This window comes from Mastacembelus armatus, chromosome 7 (assembly GCF_900324485.2).
Source record: "Mastacembelus armatus chromosome 7, fMasArm1.2, whole genome shotgun sequence".
Lineage (NCBI taxonomy): Eukaryota > Metazoa > Chordata > Actinopteri > Synbranchiformes > Mastacembelidae > Mastacembelus > Mastacembelus armatus.
Genome location: NC_046639.1, coordinates 1,746,524 through 1,765,760, shown reverse-complemented (window position 1 = coordinate 1,765,760; position 19,237 = coordinate 1,746,524). Strand labels below are relative to the sequence as shown.

The 19,237-nt window shown below is 42.4% G+C and overlaps 2 protein-coding genes and 1 long non-coding RNA gene across 4 annotated transcripts; 2 read left to right on the top strand and 1 right to left on the bottom strand.

The window, feature by feature from the left end:
* The first annotated feature begins 5,209 nt into the window (after positions 1-5,209).
* Positions 5,210-7,840, top strand: LOC113145541 (transcription factor Spi-B). Of its 2 annotated transcripts, none has more exons than XM_026332384.1 (6): positions 5,210-5,320; positions 5,495-5,529; positions 6,317-6,524; positions 6,607-6,722; positions 6,892-7,045; positions 7,219-7,840. In XM_026332384.1, the coding sequence occupies exons 2-6, from the start codon at positions 5,521-5,523 to the stop codon at positions 7,524-7,526; spliced, it is 795 nt and encodes a 264-aa protein (XP_026188169.1). In that variant the 5' UTR covers positions 5,210-5,320; positions 5,495-5,520; the 3' UTR covers positions 7,527-7,840. The 2 variants fall into 2 exon arrangements, with proteins under 2 accessions (XP_026188169.1, XP_026188168.1); XM_026332383.1 differs by having other exon boundaries at positions 5,227-5,320; positions 5,457-5,529.
* Positions 7,841-8,912: 1,072 nt separating this feature from the next.
* LOC113145536 (adenosine receptor A3) lies at positions 8,913-10,847 on the top strand. Its single transcript, XM_026332377.1, has 3 exons — positions 8,913-9,380; positions 9,492-9,955; positions 10,088-10,847. The coding sequence occupies exons 1-3, from the start codon at positions 9,043-9,045 to the stop codon at positions 10,321-10,323; spliced, it is 1,038 nt and encodes a 345-aa protein (XP_026188162.1). The 5' UTR covers positions 8,913-9,042; the 3' UTR covers positions 10,324-10,847.
* LOC113145557 (uncharacterized) lies at positions 10,705-18,225 on the bottom strand. Its single transcript, XR_003297255.1, has 2 exons — positions 17,061-18,225; positions 10,705-11,311 (listed from the first exon to the last, which is right to left on the bottom strand). It is a non-coding gene; the product is annotated as an uncharacterized LOC113145557 (long non-coding RNA).
* Between the last annotated feature and the right edge of the window lie 1,012 nt (positions 18,226-19,237).

Here is a 19,237-nt window from a genome sequence, read left to right as displayed (position 1 = left end):
ATTGTGTGGGCTTTCCTCTGTGCAACAGGGACTGGTTTGAAAGTAGCTCATTAAAGACCCTCAGGCCCTTTATTGTGTTCTTTGGAAGAGAAATGGAAAATCTTATGGAGAAGCTTTATTTTATCCTTGGAGCTCAGATTAAATTTCACTCGCTCACTCTGCCTCTCTTTGTCTGCGCTTATCTTCCTGTGAAAACAGATGATTTATGTACAGTCTTCACACTCAAGTTTATATGTGGTTCTGATAAGGCTGGTAGGTTTGTGTTTGTGTGTGTGTCTATGTCTGTGTGGTTTTATGAGTGTTTATTGAGACCGCAGATTGTCGGACTGCCTGGAGGACACAAACAATCTTCCGTGGGAATGCAAAGTCCCACCAGTTCCCAATCCCATTCCTTATCTCCAGCATTCCCATATGAATGATGTATGTTCTCCTCCTGAACCAGGACATCTTGATCGCAAAATGGTCACAGTCGGTGCAGGTTAAGATTTAATTAAATTAAGATGCAAACCTTGAAAAAGAAGAAAAGGTGTAGTGCACTTTAATAACAATAACACACTGCAACTTGTGAAAGCAAAACTAATTTAAAACTAAATTGCTTTTACAAAAAATGTGACGATTACAACTTGGAATCAAAAATATAAAATAAATAAATAAGTTGTGTGTTTGAAAATACAGTGAAAATAGAGAAAAGTGAAAGAGACACATAAATGTGTGTGAGCGATAGAGAGGTGGTGGGGTCAACCTCAGGTTTTGCATACTTGCCAAGTGTCTCTATTACACAGTGCATATGCCAACACCATGACATGTCCAACTGCCTCCTCACCTGTTCACCTGTTCACCTAATTCATCGGGGCCTTGGGTGTGACCATCAAACATACGTTTTTTAAACTGTTGATCCTCACAAATCGAAGTCATCCACAGGACTACCTACCATTCCCCAACAAACAAACACACTGAGTTGACTCGCTGACACGCCATAAACCGATTATGACGTTTACCCCTTTACCAAAGCTAAAATTTAACATGATTCAATCAAATACGTGCAGTTTACTTTACTGTGCGTGTTGTACATGGGGTGATTATCACCTGACACACAAACATACACACACGCCCCCCATACACACACACACACACACCTTTTTGTCTGGGCGTTGGGGGAATTCCCAGCAACCTGCATGTGTACAGGTGATTTGCGTATATTCAGTAATCCAGGGGGTTTGACTATAACTGTAAACCCACTACACCTGGACGCATACACAAACATACACATAACACCTCACTCATTAGCAACTGATGAGTGTGTTGATAAGCCCATCAAAAACTTTTTTCAAAGAACTTCAGAGACTAATGGTCAGCAGCATTTGTACGTGTACATGTGGAGTCAGTTTTTCAATTCACCTGCCACTCTGTGACCGTTAAGTGTCACAAGTGACTCAGACACAGTGCAGGTGGACAGCTGATCAAATCCCCGACACACACAGAGCGTTATGCTCAGCGGCACACTAAATTAGCGTGCTTTTCTTTATGGCCTATAGAGAGAAACATTATACACTGATTTGTGTGAAGTGATTAACATTGGGAAATAATGTAATATATAGTCACAGTTGTCCTTCGTGTGTTAAAGAAAGAGAATGATCTGTTTAGACACAGTTGTGTTTCCAGATATCAGCCTCACATTCAAAACTTCACCCTCCCCACTGTGAATCCTGTCATTACGTTGTGCTTATTTTTAGCTAATTCTTATTTTTAGCTCAGACTTTCCCACTCATTCTTGACAAAGCGGACTGACAACATTTTTAGGGCCATCCCAAAAGCACAGATCAGATGTCGTGTAATACTTTCATGTCTTCATAAAAGTGAAATTTCACCTGCCTCACTCTGTTTTCTGGCCTTATCACCACGTCTGAGGCCTCCAGGTGCACGCTGAATTATTGGAATCCCAACCGTCAACTACTTCACTGAGGGGGTTTCCGAACACGTTTATCTCACGTCTATTCCTTCAACCATTACTGTTACTATTGCAACAACTACTTTAAATACTAGCAGAACTACTCCTAAAAATAATACTAGTGTACTATCACTATCACTAGTACTGCTGTAGACTCAGCCAGCTGTTTCTGCGTCCTAGTAAAGTCTGCCTCTGGCCTCTTTTGCAAAAATTGCTGCCACTGTTTTGATTCCTTCTAGCCCATGCATTGATATTGATATATAGTTCATATAATAGAGTTTTAATACACTGGGAAATGTGCTCACTCACTTTTTTTGCACAGGGATCCATGAGATCATATGTGTACGGTAAAGGTAAAGCCACCCCGAGTGACCGGTTAGCTTAGCCTAGCACAAAAACAGGTTAGCAGTAGAATTTAGCCTCCTAACCAGGAAATAGTCCAACACTTAACCACCTTACAATAAATATAAACTAAATACAAACTATATCAACTAAATATAACTACATAAAAGGATATGACGTATACAGAAATATTAGAAACAGTTCATGTCACTTCTCCTGGACCATTCAGGGCCTACATCCTTACAGACCTTATAGGATCCACAATTCTGATTACGCCTGCTTTGTCCACTGCTTTTGTAATTGGCATTGGCATGTTACTCCATTTGCATTTCTACTATGGGGATGGATATGGGTATTGAAATTCAGTTGCATTACTGGTGTAATATGTTTGAGGTGAAGACATAAAACTTTCAAAATAAAAGATGTTTTGACAGATCTTTAGATGCTAAAAATGTGTGTGCATGCTTGTGTCAATGAAACTACACTTTAAACTACACTTTATTGGGCGTGATGTTAAATAACAAAACTGTAGTGCCAGTGGTGTTTGCATCAGAGTCCTGCCAGCCGGGGCTAATAAAAGAGAATTATTATATATATTGTCGGAGTGGGTGGAGGATGATAACATCTCCTCTACTAGGAATTATTATTTTTTTCACAGTGTACGCAAATATTAGGTACACAAACTGATGTCTTACCACATCATAAAGATAATGGCCTACTCTACAGTTTCATTTGTTTTTATATGGATTTGCTTACAGTTAGCATCCTGGGGGTTAAAGAGAGTGTATGACATCATGCGCGTCAAGTACGGGAACTCTGCTGATGTTTCAAGGAAGCTATTTCTGCAGCCTGCTGAACAGGTTTTCCTGGGTGCTAATAATTTCACTTTAAAAACCAGAACCCAGACAGCAGGTTTATCAATCGAACCAGAATCAACAACTTAGTTTTTATTAGTTCTAGAAAGAGAAGCAGAGGTTCATAAAGGCAATAATATTCCAGATGTTCAGCCTGTAACGTCATTAAAAATCATATGTTGGTTCTAGCCTGCTATTATAATCAGTTTTATCAGTACAATACTTAAGTGGTACTAACATTATATAAAGTTTTTAAAAAATTCTTGATGATACACTTGACAAATTGTCCTTCCATGACCCTCCATTATTTCTTTGTGTACTCTGTGATAGGCTACCAGTGTAGGACATGTGTAGTGTAGTAATATTTCAGTGTGATGAATTTCTGCACTAAACTCTGACAGGCTGTAAAGTTACTAATACCAGTGATGTAAGCAGCGTTTGAGATGATAGCTCAGAAATAAAACCCAGTATAGGGCTTACATTTGGATTTATTATCAAGCCATAGATACCTCTACCACCTGCATCTCTTATGAACATCACTGCTTCGTGTATATTAATCAACACATCCATGCGTCATGCCAGCATGGTCTGCAGAGACACACTCCAAACACGCAGGTCACAAGTTCATGACAGGGTTAACAAAAGCCTCAGACATCCCCATTCATCCTCATTCACATTTCTGAACAGTTAGAGATTACACTTGAACTGAGTTACATGTCTTTGGTCCGTTACTCACAGAGTAATCCCACACAGAGAGGTACCAGTGTACAAGAAACTAACCAGCTTTTACAATTTCACTGGCAATAATTTGCACTCATTCCTGTTGGAATAGAAGGTAAATTCAGTCACTTCATCACCAGGGTTTTTATCTTTATGGCCCAATACCACAAACCTGCCTCAGTTTGCTTTGAACAACACCCTCTGTCCTGAGACCCTTGACCACATACAGTATATAAATGCTCTTGTTATGGTAACTACATCTGTAATATTACACTACAAATCTCTGCTAGCTCATTATTAGAGTGTGATCTAGACCTGGAATAGTTTGGGGAAATCCCTCAGCTCCACACACCTGGCAAAAGAGACACACTGTGTTGTCAGCATCGTCCTGGAATCTACGTGTAAAAAAAATAATAATAGCATACGTAACATCAACAAAAAGGAACTTGCAAAACACATTGCATTATATGTCAAAAGTGAACTATGAATGACGTGGCATTCCGAACATCGGGTGTGATGCAACTCCTATGGTTTGCTTCACCACAATGATTTATGAAGACCAGTGTCATTTTTATATAGCAGCACTGGGTTTAACTGAAGAGCTTATAAAAACATACTGTGTGTTGGACTTGTAATAGTTCACAGAATTGAGCCTGGGAATGTTTGGAGGTGCAGGGAAACAGTCACAATAGATTTTTATTCACTAAATAGATATAACAATAAATATAACAATAAATATAAACGTTTCTTACTATACCAACTTTTTATATCACTGTAAAATGTAAGAACGTAGTGTCAGCTGGATTCAACCACAGACATTTCCCCACTCATGGGAAATTTATGGACATGAGTATGTGTGCATAGAAACATATGTAGTTGTTTTTCAGACAATACAATACACATTTGCACATCTTACATCCTTCTTCTTCCAGATGTACAGACAGAAATATATTTCAGTGTCGTCCCTCTTTGTCCCATCGTCCACACTACTTAGACTTCATCAGTGCATGTGTCCTGTTTGATATTATCGGCAGTGTAAATCCAAAATATAAAGGATAAGAAATCACAGACGCACCAGACGTCCTGACACCATGAAGTAAAACAACACATAAAAAAACCATTGCAAGACAAACAAATCACTCACTTGTTGCTTTAAACTTTTTTGAACCTGCGTATGTCGTAATAAGAGAGATGGAAACCAGATTTTTGAAAAATTAATACAAATAGCTTATTTTTTATTTACAAAACAACAGCTAAATTGTATTTGTAAGCTCCTCCCACTCTAAACAAGCAAAAGGGCTGGCCAAGAGTCAGCAACGACTACATAAGAGAGGCATTCAGGTAGAGCATAACATAGGTGAGCCTTCTCATTCTCATGTCTCCACCCTCAACTGCCAGTGGATACTACTTCACTATACCAGAACCAGGAGTACACCACTGCCTTAACAAAGCACAGGTACCCATGTGCACATTCACCCAGGCTCTGACTTTATTTGTTGTGTTTCGTGTCGTATGACTGTCCATGACTGATAACGTAGAGAAGTATGTGTGACAACTACTCTCACTTCTCTATTCATGTTGTCAATTTTCAGCTTTGATTCTGGCGTTTCATGAGGGTTTCTCTTTCCAGGGACTCCTTAAATTAGGCCGACAGAAATGGAGACGGTGAGTTTTATGTTATTTTATTAATTTTAACTATTATTTTCTTTAGTCTAAAATAGTTTAGTGTTTGTTTCCAATCTAACAAAGAGAAGTGTTTCAATCTATGAAACAGGTTGGTCCAGTTATAGTGTGCTTTGGATTCTTTTTTTGTAATAGATGTTTATAAGTCACTTAAGTTGTGTGTAGATTATATTGGTTATATTTGAAAGAACAGCACCTAAACCAAACAAAGCTGTTACCTGAATGTTACCTTTGCGAGTGAAAGCACAAACCATAAATTTGCCAGTCAAATTGAAATACACACATGGTCACAGTGTTGTTACCTGGCTCCTTTCCAGACTCTACAATACACAGCTGGCAAAGACCAGATTAAATTTCATTCAGTTCACTGCTGCATGTAAATCTCATGTTGTCTTTGAACAAAATTGTACTTCGGCCTATGGGGGAAAAAAACATACTGCAAGAAAGATGTCTGCTCATGTAGATTATGGATAATTCATAGACAAGTTCATTTAAAATTGATGAGAGTGCATCCCTGCTTCTCACATCTGTGAGCAAAATTATTCACTGTACAATGAAGCACAGCACCAGTAGTGCAGCAGAGCAAAACAAGGTGCCATGAAAAAAACCAGCAGGTGCGTGGTCCAATAATAACAACACCTCAGGCTATGACTGACATGCCCCATTATGCAAAATGTTGTTCGCTGCCTATGTCACACGGTAAACACACCAAGGTCAAAACCGGAGTGTGTATGATTTCTGAAAGCTGCTGCCCTGCTCTGTCCGTCAGATGGCTTATGTGACTGAGATCAGACTGAGTGGAGGGCGGGGGGCCTGGAGCACAGTGGGCCCCTCCTCTTGTCCAGAGGTGGATCTGGAGGTTATTGAGGAGTACCTGCAGGAGCACTCGCTGGAGGTCCAGCCGGCACACACGTCTTCAACCACAGTGGGCAACCAACAAACTCACACACATTCCCATCAGGGCTCCAAGATCATCGGTTAGTGGATAACGTCAGTGATGATAATTAAAAACATGGGGATGTAGGTGCTTCTATCTGACTTTATCTGTTTGCTTCACAGAGAACAGCTGGTCAGGTCAGCATGCATATGAATGGCACTGTGGTGCTCACACACCAAATGAGGAATATGAACCACAACCCCTGCCTCCAGCCTGGGCTAGTCCCCATGACCAGTGGGTGAGTTGAGTCTCCTCGTAAATTAAGGTTTAATTACTGTTTCTAAAACACATCACTGTGTGTATGCGTGGATTTGGACTAACATTTGACTGGCTTTATGCATGATTTATGAGCATGGTTACACAATTACATGTAAATTATTAATATGTTTCATATGCATTTGGCTCAGGATATTGCTTATTCCTACGAGGCTCCCACATGCACTGACTCAGACTCCCAGTCCAGTTGCTCCCAGTACCAGGAATATCAAGATCCACCATCACCATCATCTGATAGGGGAAGCAGAGAGGACAGAGACTCCCTGCCTCTCATCCCACTGTCAGGTATGAACACACACACACCTTAATATGTCTAAACAAACCTTAACGTCATCATATCAACAAACGACTTTCTGTATTTAGTGTAAAGACTCATGCATGTTCACACACTCATGCACGTGTATGTATGAATAAATAGCAATCTCATAATTGTATTGACATTCCTTCCTCCTTGTCAGGGAAGAGGAAGGAGCGGTTGTTCCAGTTCCTGTTTGAGATGCTCCAGACACCATCAATGCGGAACTGCATCTGGTGGGTCCAGTCCTCCGCTGGCACTTTTCAGTTCTCCTCCCAAAACAAGGAGCGCCTGGCGCAGTTGTGGGGCCAACGAAAGGGAAATCGCAAAACCATGACCTATCAGAAGATGGCTCGGGCGCTGAGGAACTACTCTCGCACTGGTGAGATTCAGAAAGTGAAGAGGAAGCTCACATATAGGTTTGATGAGAAGACACTGAGAGGCCTACAGAGAGACTGTAATATAGTGTAGAAAGCGTGAGTGGATGTTCCGTTGGTATCCTTTCTGCTGGTTCTATTTCTATGTGTAAACAAATGAATACTGAGTATTTTAAAAGCCAGATGAAACTCTGTAGGTCAGAGTTTTCTGTAGATACAGGATCATGTTGGGGCTGGAACCTGTGAGGGGTTAACCAGACGGGATGCAAATCCACTGGATAACTGATCTGTGAAAAGTCATCTGGCATTAAAATGTATGTAAATCTCAAAGGTTGTCAAATAATCTCTACTTTATAAGTAGAACATCTCAAAGTTGTGTTTTGTTTTGTTTTGTTTTGTTTTTTTGGGGGGGGGATTCTGTATTGCAGATATTCAGCAGATATAAAATCATCCTGACAAAAGTAGGTTGTGTTAACATGATCTGTTTGTATTTAAATATCTTTTTTGAGATTAAATAAATCTGAAAATATTTTCAGTATTGATATTTTTTGTCTGTCACTATCTGAACAAAGGTATATACTGTGTGCAGCATATCAGCAAAGCAAACACAGTTGTACTAATGTGTTCACAAACACACACACACACACACAGAGCCAAAATTGTATGCAAAGTAAGCATACACTGGAAAACCGCCAGTAAAAACAGACCTGTTACTCATTAACATCTAAGTCTCCTCACACACAGAGCAACAAAACACACATACACACACACACACACACACACACACACTGGACATGTATTCACTTCAGGCATGTCCTATTTTGGTGAAAGACCTACTGAGATATTATCTAAAAAGAAAGTAGCAGTACAACAACATAAAATCGTGTGTGTGGATGCACATGTATTATAAGCAAACATGCAAGGACAAGAGTTAATCAGGTCATTTCCACGTGTTTGTTCTGTGACCAGGTTCTTGTACTTTACTTGACTCTTTATATTTTACTTTGCCTTCAACGTGTGTTTTCCTACATTACAGAACCTTCATTTCCAACAGTCATGACATGAAAATGTTTCTTATACATTAATGTAGCTATAATAGTTTGTTATATAATATATTCACCCCTTTGCATATGTAACAGTTTGAATTGGCTTTTGCATCATTAGCACTTCGTATGTTACAGTATATTTTGCACTTAGATGTACAATGTTTTACAATGTGTGTGTGTGTGTGTTTCTACTTTTTAGACAATGTCTTAGTCAATCCTTCACCAAAATGTGTCATCTTATTTAAACTCGCTCTCCTGTGAAGCAAAACTATCAGCAAGAAAAGGATTTTCGCTCTGATGAAATGCAGATGGTGTCTCTATGGAGTGCACGCCTGTTGTGCACAGAAGCGCATGCATGTTTGCATATAAAAACCATTTGCTCAATGCTTGTTTTGGTCATTCAAAGCCAGGAGCCAAAAGCAGCAATAGTTTTAGCAACAAGCTAACGATTATGTTGGATTCTGCTTTGCTGTGGGATTCGTTTCACCTCTTCACATCCTTCAAGGAAACCTGCTCGATCAGAATTCACAACTTCTTCGTCTTACCGTCTCTCCAGCTTCAGTGATGGCTGAATGGAGCTGGATAGCCTACACGGTACTAGAAGTGCTGATTGCTGTGGCCTGTTGCCTTGGTAATGTGTTGGTGGTGTGTGCGGTGTGTGTTGGTATTCGGGATTCCCTTCGGGAGCCAACCTTCTGCTTCCTGGTTTCCTTGGCGGTGGCCGACCTCCTGGTAGGTGTGGCTGCCGTGCCTCTGGCGGTCTTAGTGGATGGCTGGGTGAACCTGACCCCTGACCTGTGCCTGCTTCTCAGCTGTGTTGTGCTCGTGCTGACGCAGGCCTCTGTGCTGTCGCTGCTTGCTATTGCCGTGGACCGATACCTGCGGTTACACACGCCACTCAGGTATGCGTTAGCGTTTACTTGTAGAAACCCCACATGGATAAGATGCTGACTTTCTGGTTTCCAGATATAATCCTTCCATCGTTTTGTTCCCATGTTCCCTCCTGTTCTCAGATATAAAGCCCTGGCCTCACAGACACGCACATGGTTAGCTGTGTCTGTGTGCTGGATACTTTCCTGTCTACTGGGGCTGACTCCTCTGTTTGGCTGGAACAACCACTCCTCTTTAGCATCTGATTCCACCAATGCATCTTCTTCTCTCATCACTTCTCCACCATGCACCTTCCTCTCTGTCATCTCACTGCCCTTCATGGTCTACTTCAACTTCCTGGGATGTGTCATGGCACCTCTGGTGGTCATGACGCTCCTCTACGCTCGAATCTTCTGGAGCCTGCAGGGTCGTCTAAAAGAGAGCGGTCCTCAGGCCCAGGCGTCTCTGCTCAGGGAGAGGCGTCTGGCCTGTTCCCTCGCTCTGGTTCTCATTTTGTTTGCAGGCTGCTGGATTCCACTGCACCTGATGAACTGTCTGCTGCTGTTTCATGGTCCTCATGCCGTCACACGGGGGACGCTATATGCAGGCAAGTGACAGCAGCTTGTGTAGTCCTCACTGTTTGTTTACGTAGTCAGAGATTTGTTTGCACAGTTTCTGTGTTGTCCTGAATGTTTTTGAATGAAAGATCACAACACTTACCAGACCCCTGTTTTTCCAGGTATTCTTCTGTCTCACGCCAACTCTGCCGTCAACCCTGTCATCTATGCTTACCGCATCCCAAAGATCCAGCTGGCCTACAGTCAGATATGGAGGCATTGTACCATGAAGCTGAACTGTTGCCACAGGGACAAGCAAGTCCAGCAATCAATCAAGGCAGCTATGCCAGTCACACAGAGACATATGGATCACGCAAGCCAAGACACACCCACAGAGCACCGTATGTTCGAGGTTTGAGTTCATGGGACTTTGCCAAAAGGTTTTTCACACGCTCACAAAAGAAATTCTGACTGTGTCTCCAACAACCTTCTAAGGCTTTATTACAGACAATCATGTAGGCCGATGAAATGCAGGCAGTGAGAGCTTTTGTGTGTGTGTGTGTGTGTGTGTGTGTGTGTGTTGCAGTGTGAATGTAGTGTTCTGTTTGAATGAAACCAGTTGACTTTCTCTTTTTCTTCAACAAACTTTAATTCTCGTTATAGCGATCTCCTGTGTCTCCACTAGAGGGTAATCTCCACTAACAAACTTAACAGCTGCTGTTGTACACAAACCCTGAAACCAGCAGAACACAGTGGGTGACAGTTTCAGAACCTCGTTTACTGATTTTCAGACACCTGATGTGAGTCAAATATAACTTTATTGAGATGTACATATATCATGTGACAAGTCATGTGACATGTTTAACTAACTTTGCAGCATTTACCTACAGCTTTTTATAATAACTGATAAAAATGACGACGAGAATAAATGTGACACTTCGCGTTGTTGAGTGTTGAGTGTTCGTGCGTGTTCAGTGAGCTCCTCAGGGAAGGCAATAGACTGTATAGTTATCACCTGAGCAGGGTGCAATCCCACCCACCAAACTATACAACCTACTACCTCACCCTGACAGAGCCCGAATCAAACACACCCCTCGCTCACCTGTTAGGGAACATGGCACCTCATTTACTTGCTTTTGCCTGGTTTAAAAAAACAAAAAAAAACAAAAAACGCTTGTCATAATAAATCATGCTCAGTTCCTGAAAGCTTTGACGGGAAAGCATGATTCCCCTCTGGAGGTGACAGTGGGTGAGTGGCTGACTCAGCTGTCTCCTTGGGAAAGACAGTAGATTGTATAGTTATCTCAAAGAGGTTTCACAACCCCACAACTATTCAATCTACTACCTCAGCCCCAAGGACAGCATCCACGTTGCTTCGGCATCAAAGATCCTCAAAGGTAAAACTCCTGCAATGGCACAGAGAAAAAGACACAGCCAAGGTTATCTCACTTAACTATTGCTTTAAGTAAAACACATTCAGGATACAAATGACCTGCACCTCCACTTTCAGCATATAGTCATGTAACATTTTTAGCTGAAGTGTTCAAATTCAGTCCCCGCTGAAAGGATTATATTCTCGGTTGTATCCCTGTGTCTGATTCTTTGTTTTTCGTTCATTTGCTTCCTTGAAATGGTTCAAAAACATGACTTATGGTTTAAAAACATGACAGATATCAGCTTCATGACAACTGTTCCTCTGCCAAGATTTGGAGAAACGTTATCACTTCTCAACAAAAGAAGAGATTTTGCATATTGGCACGTCGTCGCTGATCAACCTACGCTTTTATTTGTTGCGGAGTTGAATGTCTTTAAGAAACTGAACCATAAAGTAAATCAGAGACAAATAATTTAACGGTAAGCAGACATCGAAAGTGAGAGCACTAATGTGTGAAACCCCAACAAACAACTCACTGGCTTCCTGAGACTCTGGCATGTGATCGAAAGAGAGAGAAAAAAAAAAGAGCTGCTCGACTCTGTGCCAGGAATTCGTTTCCGTTTTTGCCAAAAACTGAGCTCAATCCAGTGAGCTATCCCTGTGCAGGCTGGCTGCTGCTTCTCAGACGGAGGTACACACACAGATGCCTGCAAATATGGCTTCCACCAGCTGCCTCTGATTGAATACAAGGCTGGGATTCTGCCCCCCAAAACACAACAAGGAAACACAAAATGGCGTCTCGTACATCGGCCATTTTAGGTCGCACAAGAAAACTATAAGGTTTACCTTTCAGGTTTTTATTTTATTTTTTTACCCCAGCCTCCTGTCTCGTGATGAAGAAAGAACTGCTGTTCTATGGAGAGTGCTGGAGACCCAGTTTTGTGCCAAGCATTGACATGAAGCCAACAGAGCCAGATGACACACTCTGTTGTAGCTCCTGAGTGAGAGACTAACGTTTCTTATCAGACAAGCTGCAAAGTTCACAGGGAAAAGGCATCATTACATCACAACGTCTACGTCCCTTTGATTTTACTTCTGCTATGAACAGTTCAGCTTTGGCTCACTCTCCTGAACGGGCAGGTTTTTACTCTCAACCTGTTCATTTCTTCGTGAACTTCTTGCTTTTCCTGAAGCTGATCACAGCAAAGCTCTTATGGGGTAAAAGTTTGGGACGAGCCCGCTGGTTAACGTGGCAGGAAGTGAAGGGTTAATGAGCGCCAGACTTAATGCCAGACCTGGGCCTTAGATAGACAGAGACGGGGTTAGGAGGTAGACTGCTTGCATAAATTAGCATACAGCCACGACCCCTGAGACTTGGTCCAGACTAGTCCGTAGTTAGCATGCAGCAGACTCTGCTAGTCTGATTGCAGAAGACCAGACAGACAGAAGGGGGTGGGAGTGTGTTGGCGTGATGCCCAACTCTGCCACCATGCCAGTGACAGATCTATGCTCTGTTTGGTTGCCAAGAAAAGTCCCCTGACTGGAGCTGTATTTAGAGGACGAGGGGAACACACTAATAGTGATATGACACAGGGTACTGGGGGAAATGGGGGAAATTGATGATGATTTAACAGGACATCTTAGCGTGGACCCGAACAAAAAACATTAAACATTAAATGCATTTGGGGAGATTTGGGCTTTTAGGTTAATTGCCAAAAATTGGCATCTGATTTCCTGCACAAATGGACCAGACTCGGGCAGTCATGTGAGCTCTGTTGGGTGCTGTTGTCTGTGACCGTGGACTTTGTCTATGCCACATAAAGGGGGCACGCACGATTCGTCTGGGGTATTTTCTAGCTCAGAGGAAGAAACGATGAGGAAAAGGTATTAAAGTGGCCTCCAGAGTTAATCTCATCTAGTTTTCAGACAGTCTGTCTGTGCATCTGTCACAGCAGAATTATGGCTAAATTGTAATAAATTCACATTAGCAATAGTCTGTGTAAACCAAGAAACATGGACCTTGTCCTCTCTTGCTCTCTGATAATGCTGCTGTGCTGTGACCAGCCAGGGTATGTTTTTCTGGAGACAATTTCCTGCTCTAGTATGTTAATCTTTGGGATGACAGCTACATGTGTTTATTTGGAGTTTTTAAAGCCTCTTGTCAATTACAGCAAGAAGAATTGTATGTTTTTTGTTACGTTTCGAACAGACATTTTACACTTAACTTACTGAGCCTATAAAACTAAATTTATAATTCTGTTTCAAACATGCAACGTCCAATATTTGTTTTTAATAAATCCTTAGCTCTAATACAACCACAACTATAAAAATGAAGGCCTTTCAAGGAAATTAAAAAGGAAAAACATATAACAGAATAAAGAGAAAATGTTCAAACTACTTATTCCTCACTTTTATGGATTATGTTGAAAGATTAAAATTAAAACTGAATTACCAGCATTTATTATAAAGGTTTCACAAACATCCAACATCAACGTACATCTTCTGTACTGTTAAAAAAATGAAAAAACTGGTCACACTGCAACATTTTTAGCAAATAAAGACCCATGCAAAAATTAATAATTTTGAAAATATTGTAGAAACAATAGGCCTTAGCTTCCTCTCCTCCTCTGTCAACGGATACAGGACCGATCGGATTTATTCCTCACGATTTAACCGACGTAAACACACAAGTTAATTAGCAAATCCCCAAACACACACAGCACACTCAGATGCCAACAAAACTCCTCAGAACTGGAGCAGATTTGCACAGGAAGCAGAGGCAGGGAAATACCTATTGGATTTCCTGGTCCCTTGGTCTGTGAGACAGGATGAATGCTTGGCACAGACACAACGGAGGGGGAACCAGACGATTAGTACAGGTTCCTATGTGTTTCTCTATCTCTCTCTCTCTCTCTCTCTCTCTCTCTCTCTCTCTCTCTCTCTCTCTCTCTCTCTCTCTCTCTCTGAGCCTTGTGCCAAGAATGGGCAGTGTCTGTGTGCCAGGCAGAATTTCAATGAAGAAAGAAGGAGGTGGTGATGGTGGATAAAGAGGAGGAGCAGTGGGGAGCTGGTGTTGGCACAGGAAGTATGCCACACAATAATGGCAGGATGAAGAATTCCCAGTTTAAAAAATGAAAACAAATGTCCTGTCTTACGTGTGTCCAGTCCCACTGCAGAGAGAAACTGTGTCGAGGCAGAGTGTTGATCCTAAAGGCTATTTTATTTCTCCAATGCCCGATTCTTACATTAAATGATGAAAGACAGGAGCAATGAGCTTCTTGCAGCCCCGTCCGTCATAGCCCCAACTCCGATGTTCAGCATATCCTAATTCATCAGACACAAACTAACAGGTCTCATGCTTATACATATATATATATATATATATATATATATATATTTACACTGCACAGAAATCTGCTTCCATGTGCGTGTGCTTACTGAACACAGTACTTGAACTGTGTACAAGAAAGCAGCCCAGCCTGTCTGATCTTGATTTACTAAATTGTAATTAAATGAAACTACTTCCAGCCATTTGCCCTCAACTTCTCTGTTTTGTGAGACAGTGGGCTGCAAACACACAAATGCTGGACTCACACGCATAAGAGCTCAGTAAACACGCTGAGCAACATGTTTGAGGAAAAGATAGTACGACTGAGATAAGGCAGGAGTATAAGGGAGCCATTGTGTTTACTATCACTCTGTATAGCAATCATTTCAACCCTAAATACACACACATAAGTGGAGGTAGGGTGAAGAATCTGTATTAGCAGAGATGACAGAGCACATGCTGGTTATGAATCTCCAGTTTTTCGATTTATACGTACACGTCTCTTCTTCATCTACTCTCTTTGTCCCATCTCCTCTTCTGCACGAGTCTATGGTTATGCTAATATGCTGATGAGATGTTTGGTTACCATGGTTTCAAATGTTTCTGATAGCTGAAATGCCTGGCATGGCATGTTGCTACACGCCCACATGTTATAGCATTCACTGACGCCACGCAGAGCAGGCCATACACACACACATATGCACATCCACATTCAAACATACAGCATTTAGAACCAGCGCTGAGAAAGGTACGCCTTTTTAAAGAGAGCATGCATGCGTGCATATTTTTCTGCATGTGTACAAAGAGAATACGTGCAAAGAGGTGTATGTCAGGGCGAAACAGCTGCAGCTTCCTGCATGAGACGAGAAACTTCCTGTTGCCTTGCTGCAAACCGCGGCCGGTCAGCCAAGATATCAGCCAATCAGCTATGCTGAAGCTGAATGCAGGAAGTTAGCCTGACTGCCTCTAGGAGAAAAACTCAGAAACATTATGAGGCAACACGATAAGTTCATCTGAGGATAAGAGAGGGGCGGGGAAAGAGCTCTCCCACTCCTGCCTCTCCTCCTGTCTCTGTAACCCTTGTTCTCTCTATTTTTCTACTGCTTCTTCTTTCTCAAAATAATCCTCCCATCACTGTCACATCAATTTCCACGAAAAAGGTTCTTTTTGGTCTATTTGTATAAAATCAATTTGCCCTTTTATGCCAAAGCTGAGTGATTTGAAATGACACAGGCAGAATCAAATGAACTGGGATTAGTTTGACCACGAATTGTGAGGGGTATGTTGAAAGGGTCTGCCCATATTCACTGTTTCTTAAACACGTGGCACAAAGGCGCCATCTTAACACTAAACTCTATTTGGAACAAGATACAGCACTGACAATAATCAGTCCAGTTAGGTTCCTGATAGTACATCAGACATTTCAAATAATTCAGTCAGTAATAAAACTGCCCTTTAAAATGAATATGTAATAAAAAGTACAGTGTGATACAGATGATTTGCTTCGTGTGGCTGACTAAAGCACATATCAATCAGATAACTGGTAGTTTGCGTTTACAGAACTTAAGATCAACAGTCAACTGTGATCTTTGCTTGACAATCTTTCATTACAGCATTGTCTCTTTGTTTCACCTGACTCGGTTGCATTCCATTTTTCAGTTTCCCCCTCATAAACAGTAGCTGTGTGGCGCAGTGTGTGTCAGGACAAACATTAGAGTTGTCTCCTTTTAACAAGCAGTCACACCTCTAGATCGCCGAAAGATAAAACCCGTGCGCAAACAGACATATTGCTGTAAAGCAACTGCCACATATCTGAGTCTCATAGTGGTAGGAAGTGCAAACAGTATGTGAAGGAAATGAGAAGCAAAGTAAATATCACCATCATATTACCTATCATTGCGGATCTGGATGATAACAGTCCTGCCAAGCATTTCACTTGTCCTGAGGGTGCAGCTTTCCAGCGTTTGTCTGCTGTGACACTTACACTGAACTGAACACAACAGCAGCTCTCAGGCTCAGCTGACCGACTGAGATCAGAAAGTAACCAAGAAGGCCTGGCCTTTCTCCTACCAGTCTACAAAGAGACACCTGTTCAGTATAGAAAGCCACAGAAAGACTGTTTACCACCCTGTCAGAGCCTGATGTCCTAGAGCAGAGAGGGCAGAGGAAGAGGGGGACAGGGAAGGACAGAAAGAGGTGAAGGAAGCAGGAGAAAGAAGATGGTCAGCAGGGAGTCAAGGGGTGACTGTGAGCTCGAGAAAAGTTTCTCCTGTTATGTCCATCGAGCCAAAATGGCGGCAAATGGAGTGCGGCGTGGCAACCATTGACGATAGTCACGTTTAAAGGAGGAAGACCACGATGAAGGACAGCGAAGAGAGCAAGAGGTACTGAAGGAGAAAGATTACAGTGAAAAAAGAGGACAGAGGTGTCGCAGGATAAAAAAGAAAAATACCTGGAGCTTGTATATGAGCGGCGGGCTGGGCCGAAGGACTGGAGGAGAAGAGGGCCGTGATGGCGGGAAGAAGGGAAAAGAGAGGAGTAGAGCACACCCTCTGGGAGCTACACCCCCTTCCCACAATCCCCTCCTACTGGCGTGAATGCGTCTGTCCATACACAGGGTGACAGAGGGACGTCTGCTCACACACAGCTCTATAACACTCACACAAAACACACACAAGCCACAGTATCAAAAACAGTGTGCACAACAAAAAGAGAAAAGCCCCAAAACAGACCCACGAAAAAGGAGGATTTACATTACTAGCAGTTGCGTATGACAAAAATGGAGGCAAATACGCGAACATAGAGACACAGGACAGTTCAAAACACAAACATACAGATAATCAATTCGCCAGCCTCTGGATCGCCCTGTGGTCTTGCCCTGTGCTGTGTTTGCCTCGGTCCGCCTGCCCACTTTGGCACTGCTGCCAAGAGGAAAGGAGAGAAAAAGGAGGGGAGGAGGGAGGTGTAGAGACACAGAAAGCGGAAGGGAGGGACATGCTGTAGCAAGAGAGGGCGAACAGACAGAGGAGGAGTCAGAGAGAAAGAGTTAAGTGAGTGAGTCCCAGAAAGACAAGAAAAAAGAAAGAGTGGAAGCGTGAACTGTCAGGAGCAGAGATGGTGACACAAAACAGTGTGACAGCAGCTGGGGCTGCTCGGAGAATTTGTGTTAATCATCTAACATCCAAAACACACCTCTCACCTTCTACAGTATTTATACTATCCTGCAGCAACAGACAGATGGCGAGAGAGACAAGCAGATCCCAGTCTTCTGACATATTGTTCTATGTCATGTTTTTACAGTCAATAGATCAAGAAAGGCTTTACTGACGTGAGACACAAACTCGAAACTGTTGGACGTTTGTTGTCAAGTTCTCTCGTCTCCACAATGGAGTCTCAGGGGACTTACTGTCTTTTTCGACATCTTTATTCTGCCTGCTTTTCTCGGCGTCTCCCTCCATCCTACCCTCAGTTCGTCCTCTCCATCGGGGATAATATCAGCCCCCCTGAATGGGAGTGGTTTGAGGGAGTTCAGCTAAATGAATCAATGAGCGAGCAGGGTGGATATTTCAGAGAATGTCACTTGTTTTTTTTTCAGCTGGCATCTTTCCCAGGTCTCCCTTTGCTTTCTCACATCAGTAAGAGAGTGTGAGCTGTCGCCTCTAAATTACCTTAAATATTAGAAGAGAAAAACACGAATCCATCTGTTCATAAATGGCCGACCGTCTCTGTTGACTGCTTGCGGACCAATCGCTGTCATTTGAGCGGGTATCCCAAGCCGAGCCAGCCAATCAGAGCTCACTTCTGCGTCGACGTCGTTTTGAAAATGTCACTCTAAAAAACAGGAACATTTTGAATTAATAAATTGCATTTTTTTTTTTTTTTGTTTGAAACCAAAAACAAAGTCTGTTCGGTATTTGGAAAATGAAACACCTAAAGCCTCATTGCATCTGCTGTGATACCTGAGTTCTCAAACTGACACACACTCTCACACACACACACACACACACACATACTCAGTTTTGATGAGTTCTCTCAGTCCTGCAAACACTCACAACAGAGACAAAACAGACCACAGTAGTCCAGCTTCTCTGCTCAAAGGCCATGAGTCTATTCTCAAAGATAGGACAATGGACACACACACACACACACACACACACACACACACACACATTTATACTGTAGGCACACAGAGACACATGTGCAGTGTGAACAATCCGGTTCTTCCATGGAGGCTCAGACTCAGCTAGCAGGTTGGACGGCCCCTCAACTTGACGTCACGTCTCCTTTGTTGTTTATGAATTTATTTCTCTCCTCAGCTGAACTCTCTGAACCCAAAAATCCCCCCTCTCTCCTCCCCTCTTCTCCTGTGCTGTCCTCCAACCCTACACTTTTCCCCTACCCCCTGCCAGCGAAGGCGAACAAATACAGTATGGCTTTAACAAGCAATAAGAAAAGAATGGAAGACAAACAGACACAGAGGGGAGAGAAACAGGGAGAGAGAGGGGAGAGAGAGAGAGAGAGAGAGAGAGAGAGAGAGAGAGAGAGAAAGGAGCTCAGATGTTTCTCTCACTTTTTCTTTTCCTCCTTTTCTTCTTCGATCGCGCCCTGTGTCTCTTCCTGCTTGGCTTG

Bases quoted from the DNA above. Each gene is read 5' to 3' on its own strand.
- LOC113145541 (XM_026332384.1), top strand. The intron at 6,723-6,891 runs GTGAGTTGAGTC...CATTTGGCTCAG, and splicing joins CTAGTCCCCATGACCAGTGG to GATATTGCTTATTCCTACGA. The intron at 7,046-7,218 runs GTATGAACACAC...CCTCCTTGTCAG, and splicing joins GCCTCTCATCCCACTGTCAG to GGAAGAGGAAGGAGCGGTTG.
- LOC113145536 (XM_026332377.1), top strand. From the start codon at position 9,043: ATGGCTGAATGGAGCTGGATAGCCTACACGGTACTAGAAGTGCTGATT. The intron at 9,381-9,491 runs GTATGCGTTAGC...TCCTGTTCTCAG, and splicing joins CGGTTACACACGCCACTCAG to ATATAAAGCCCTGGCCTCAC. The intron at 9,956-10,087 runs GCAAGTGACAGC...CTGTTTTTCCAG, and splicing joins ACGGGGGACGCTATATGCAG to GTATTCTTCTGTCTCACGCC.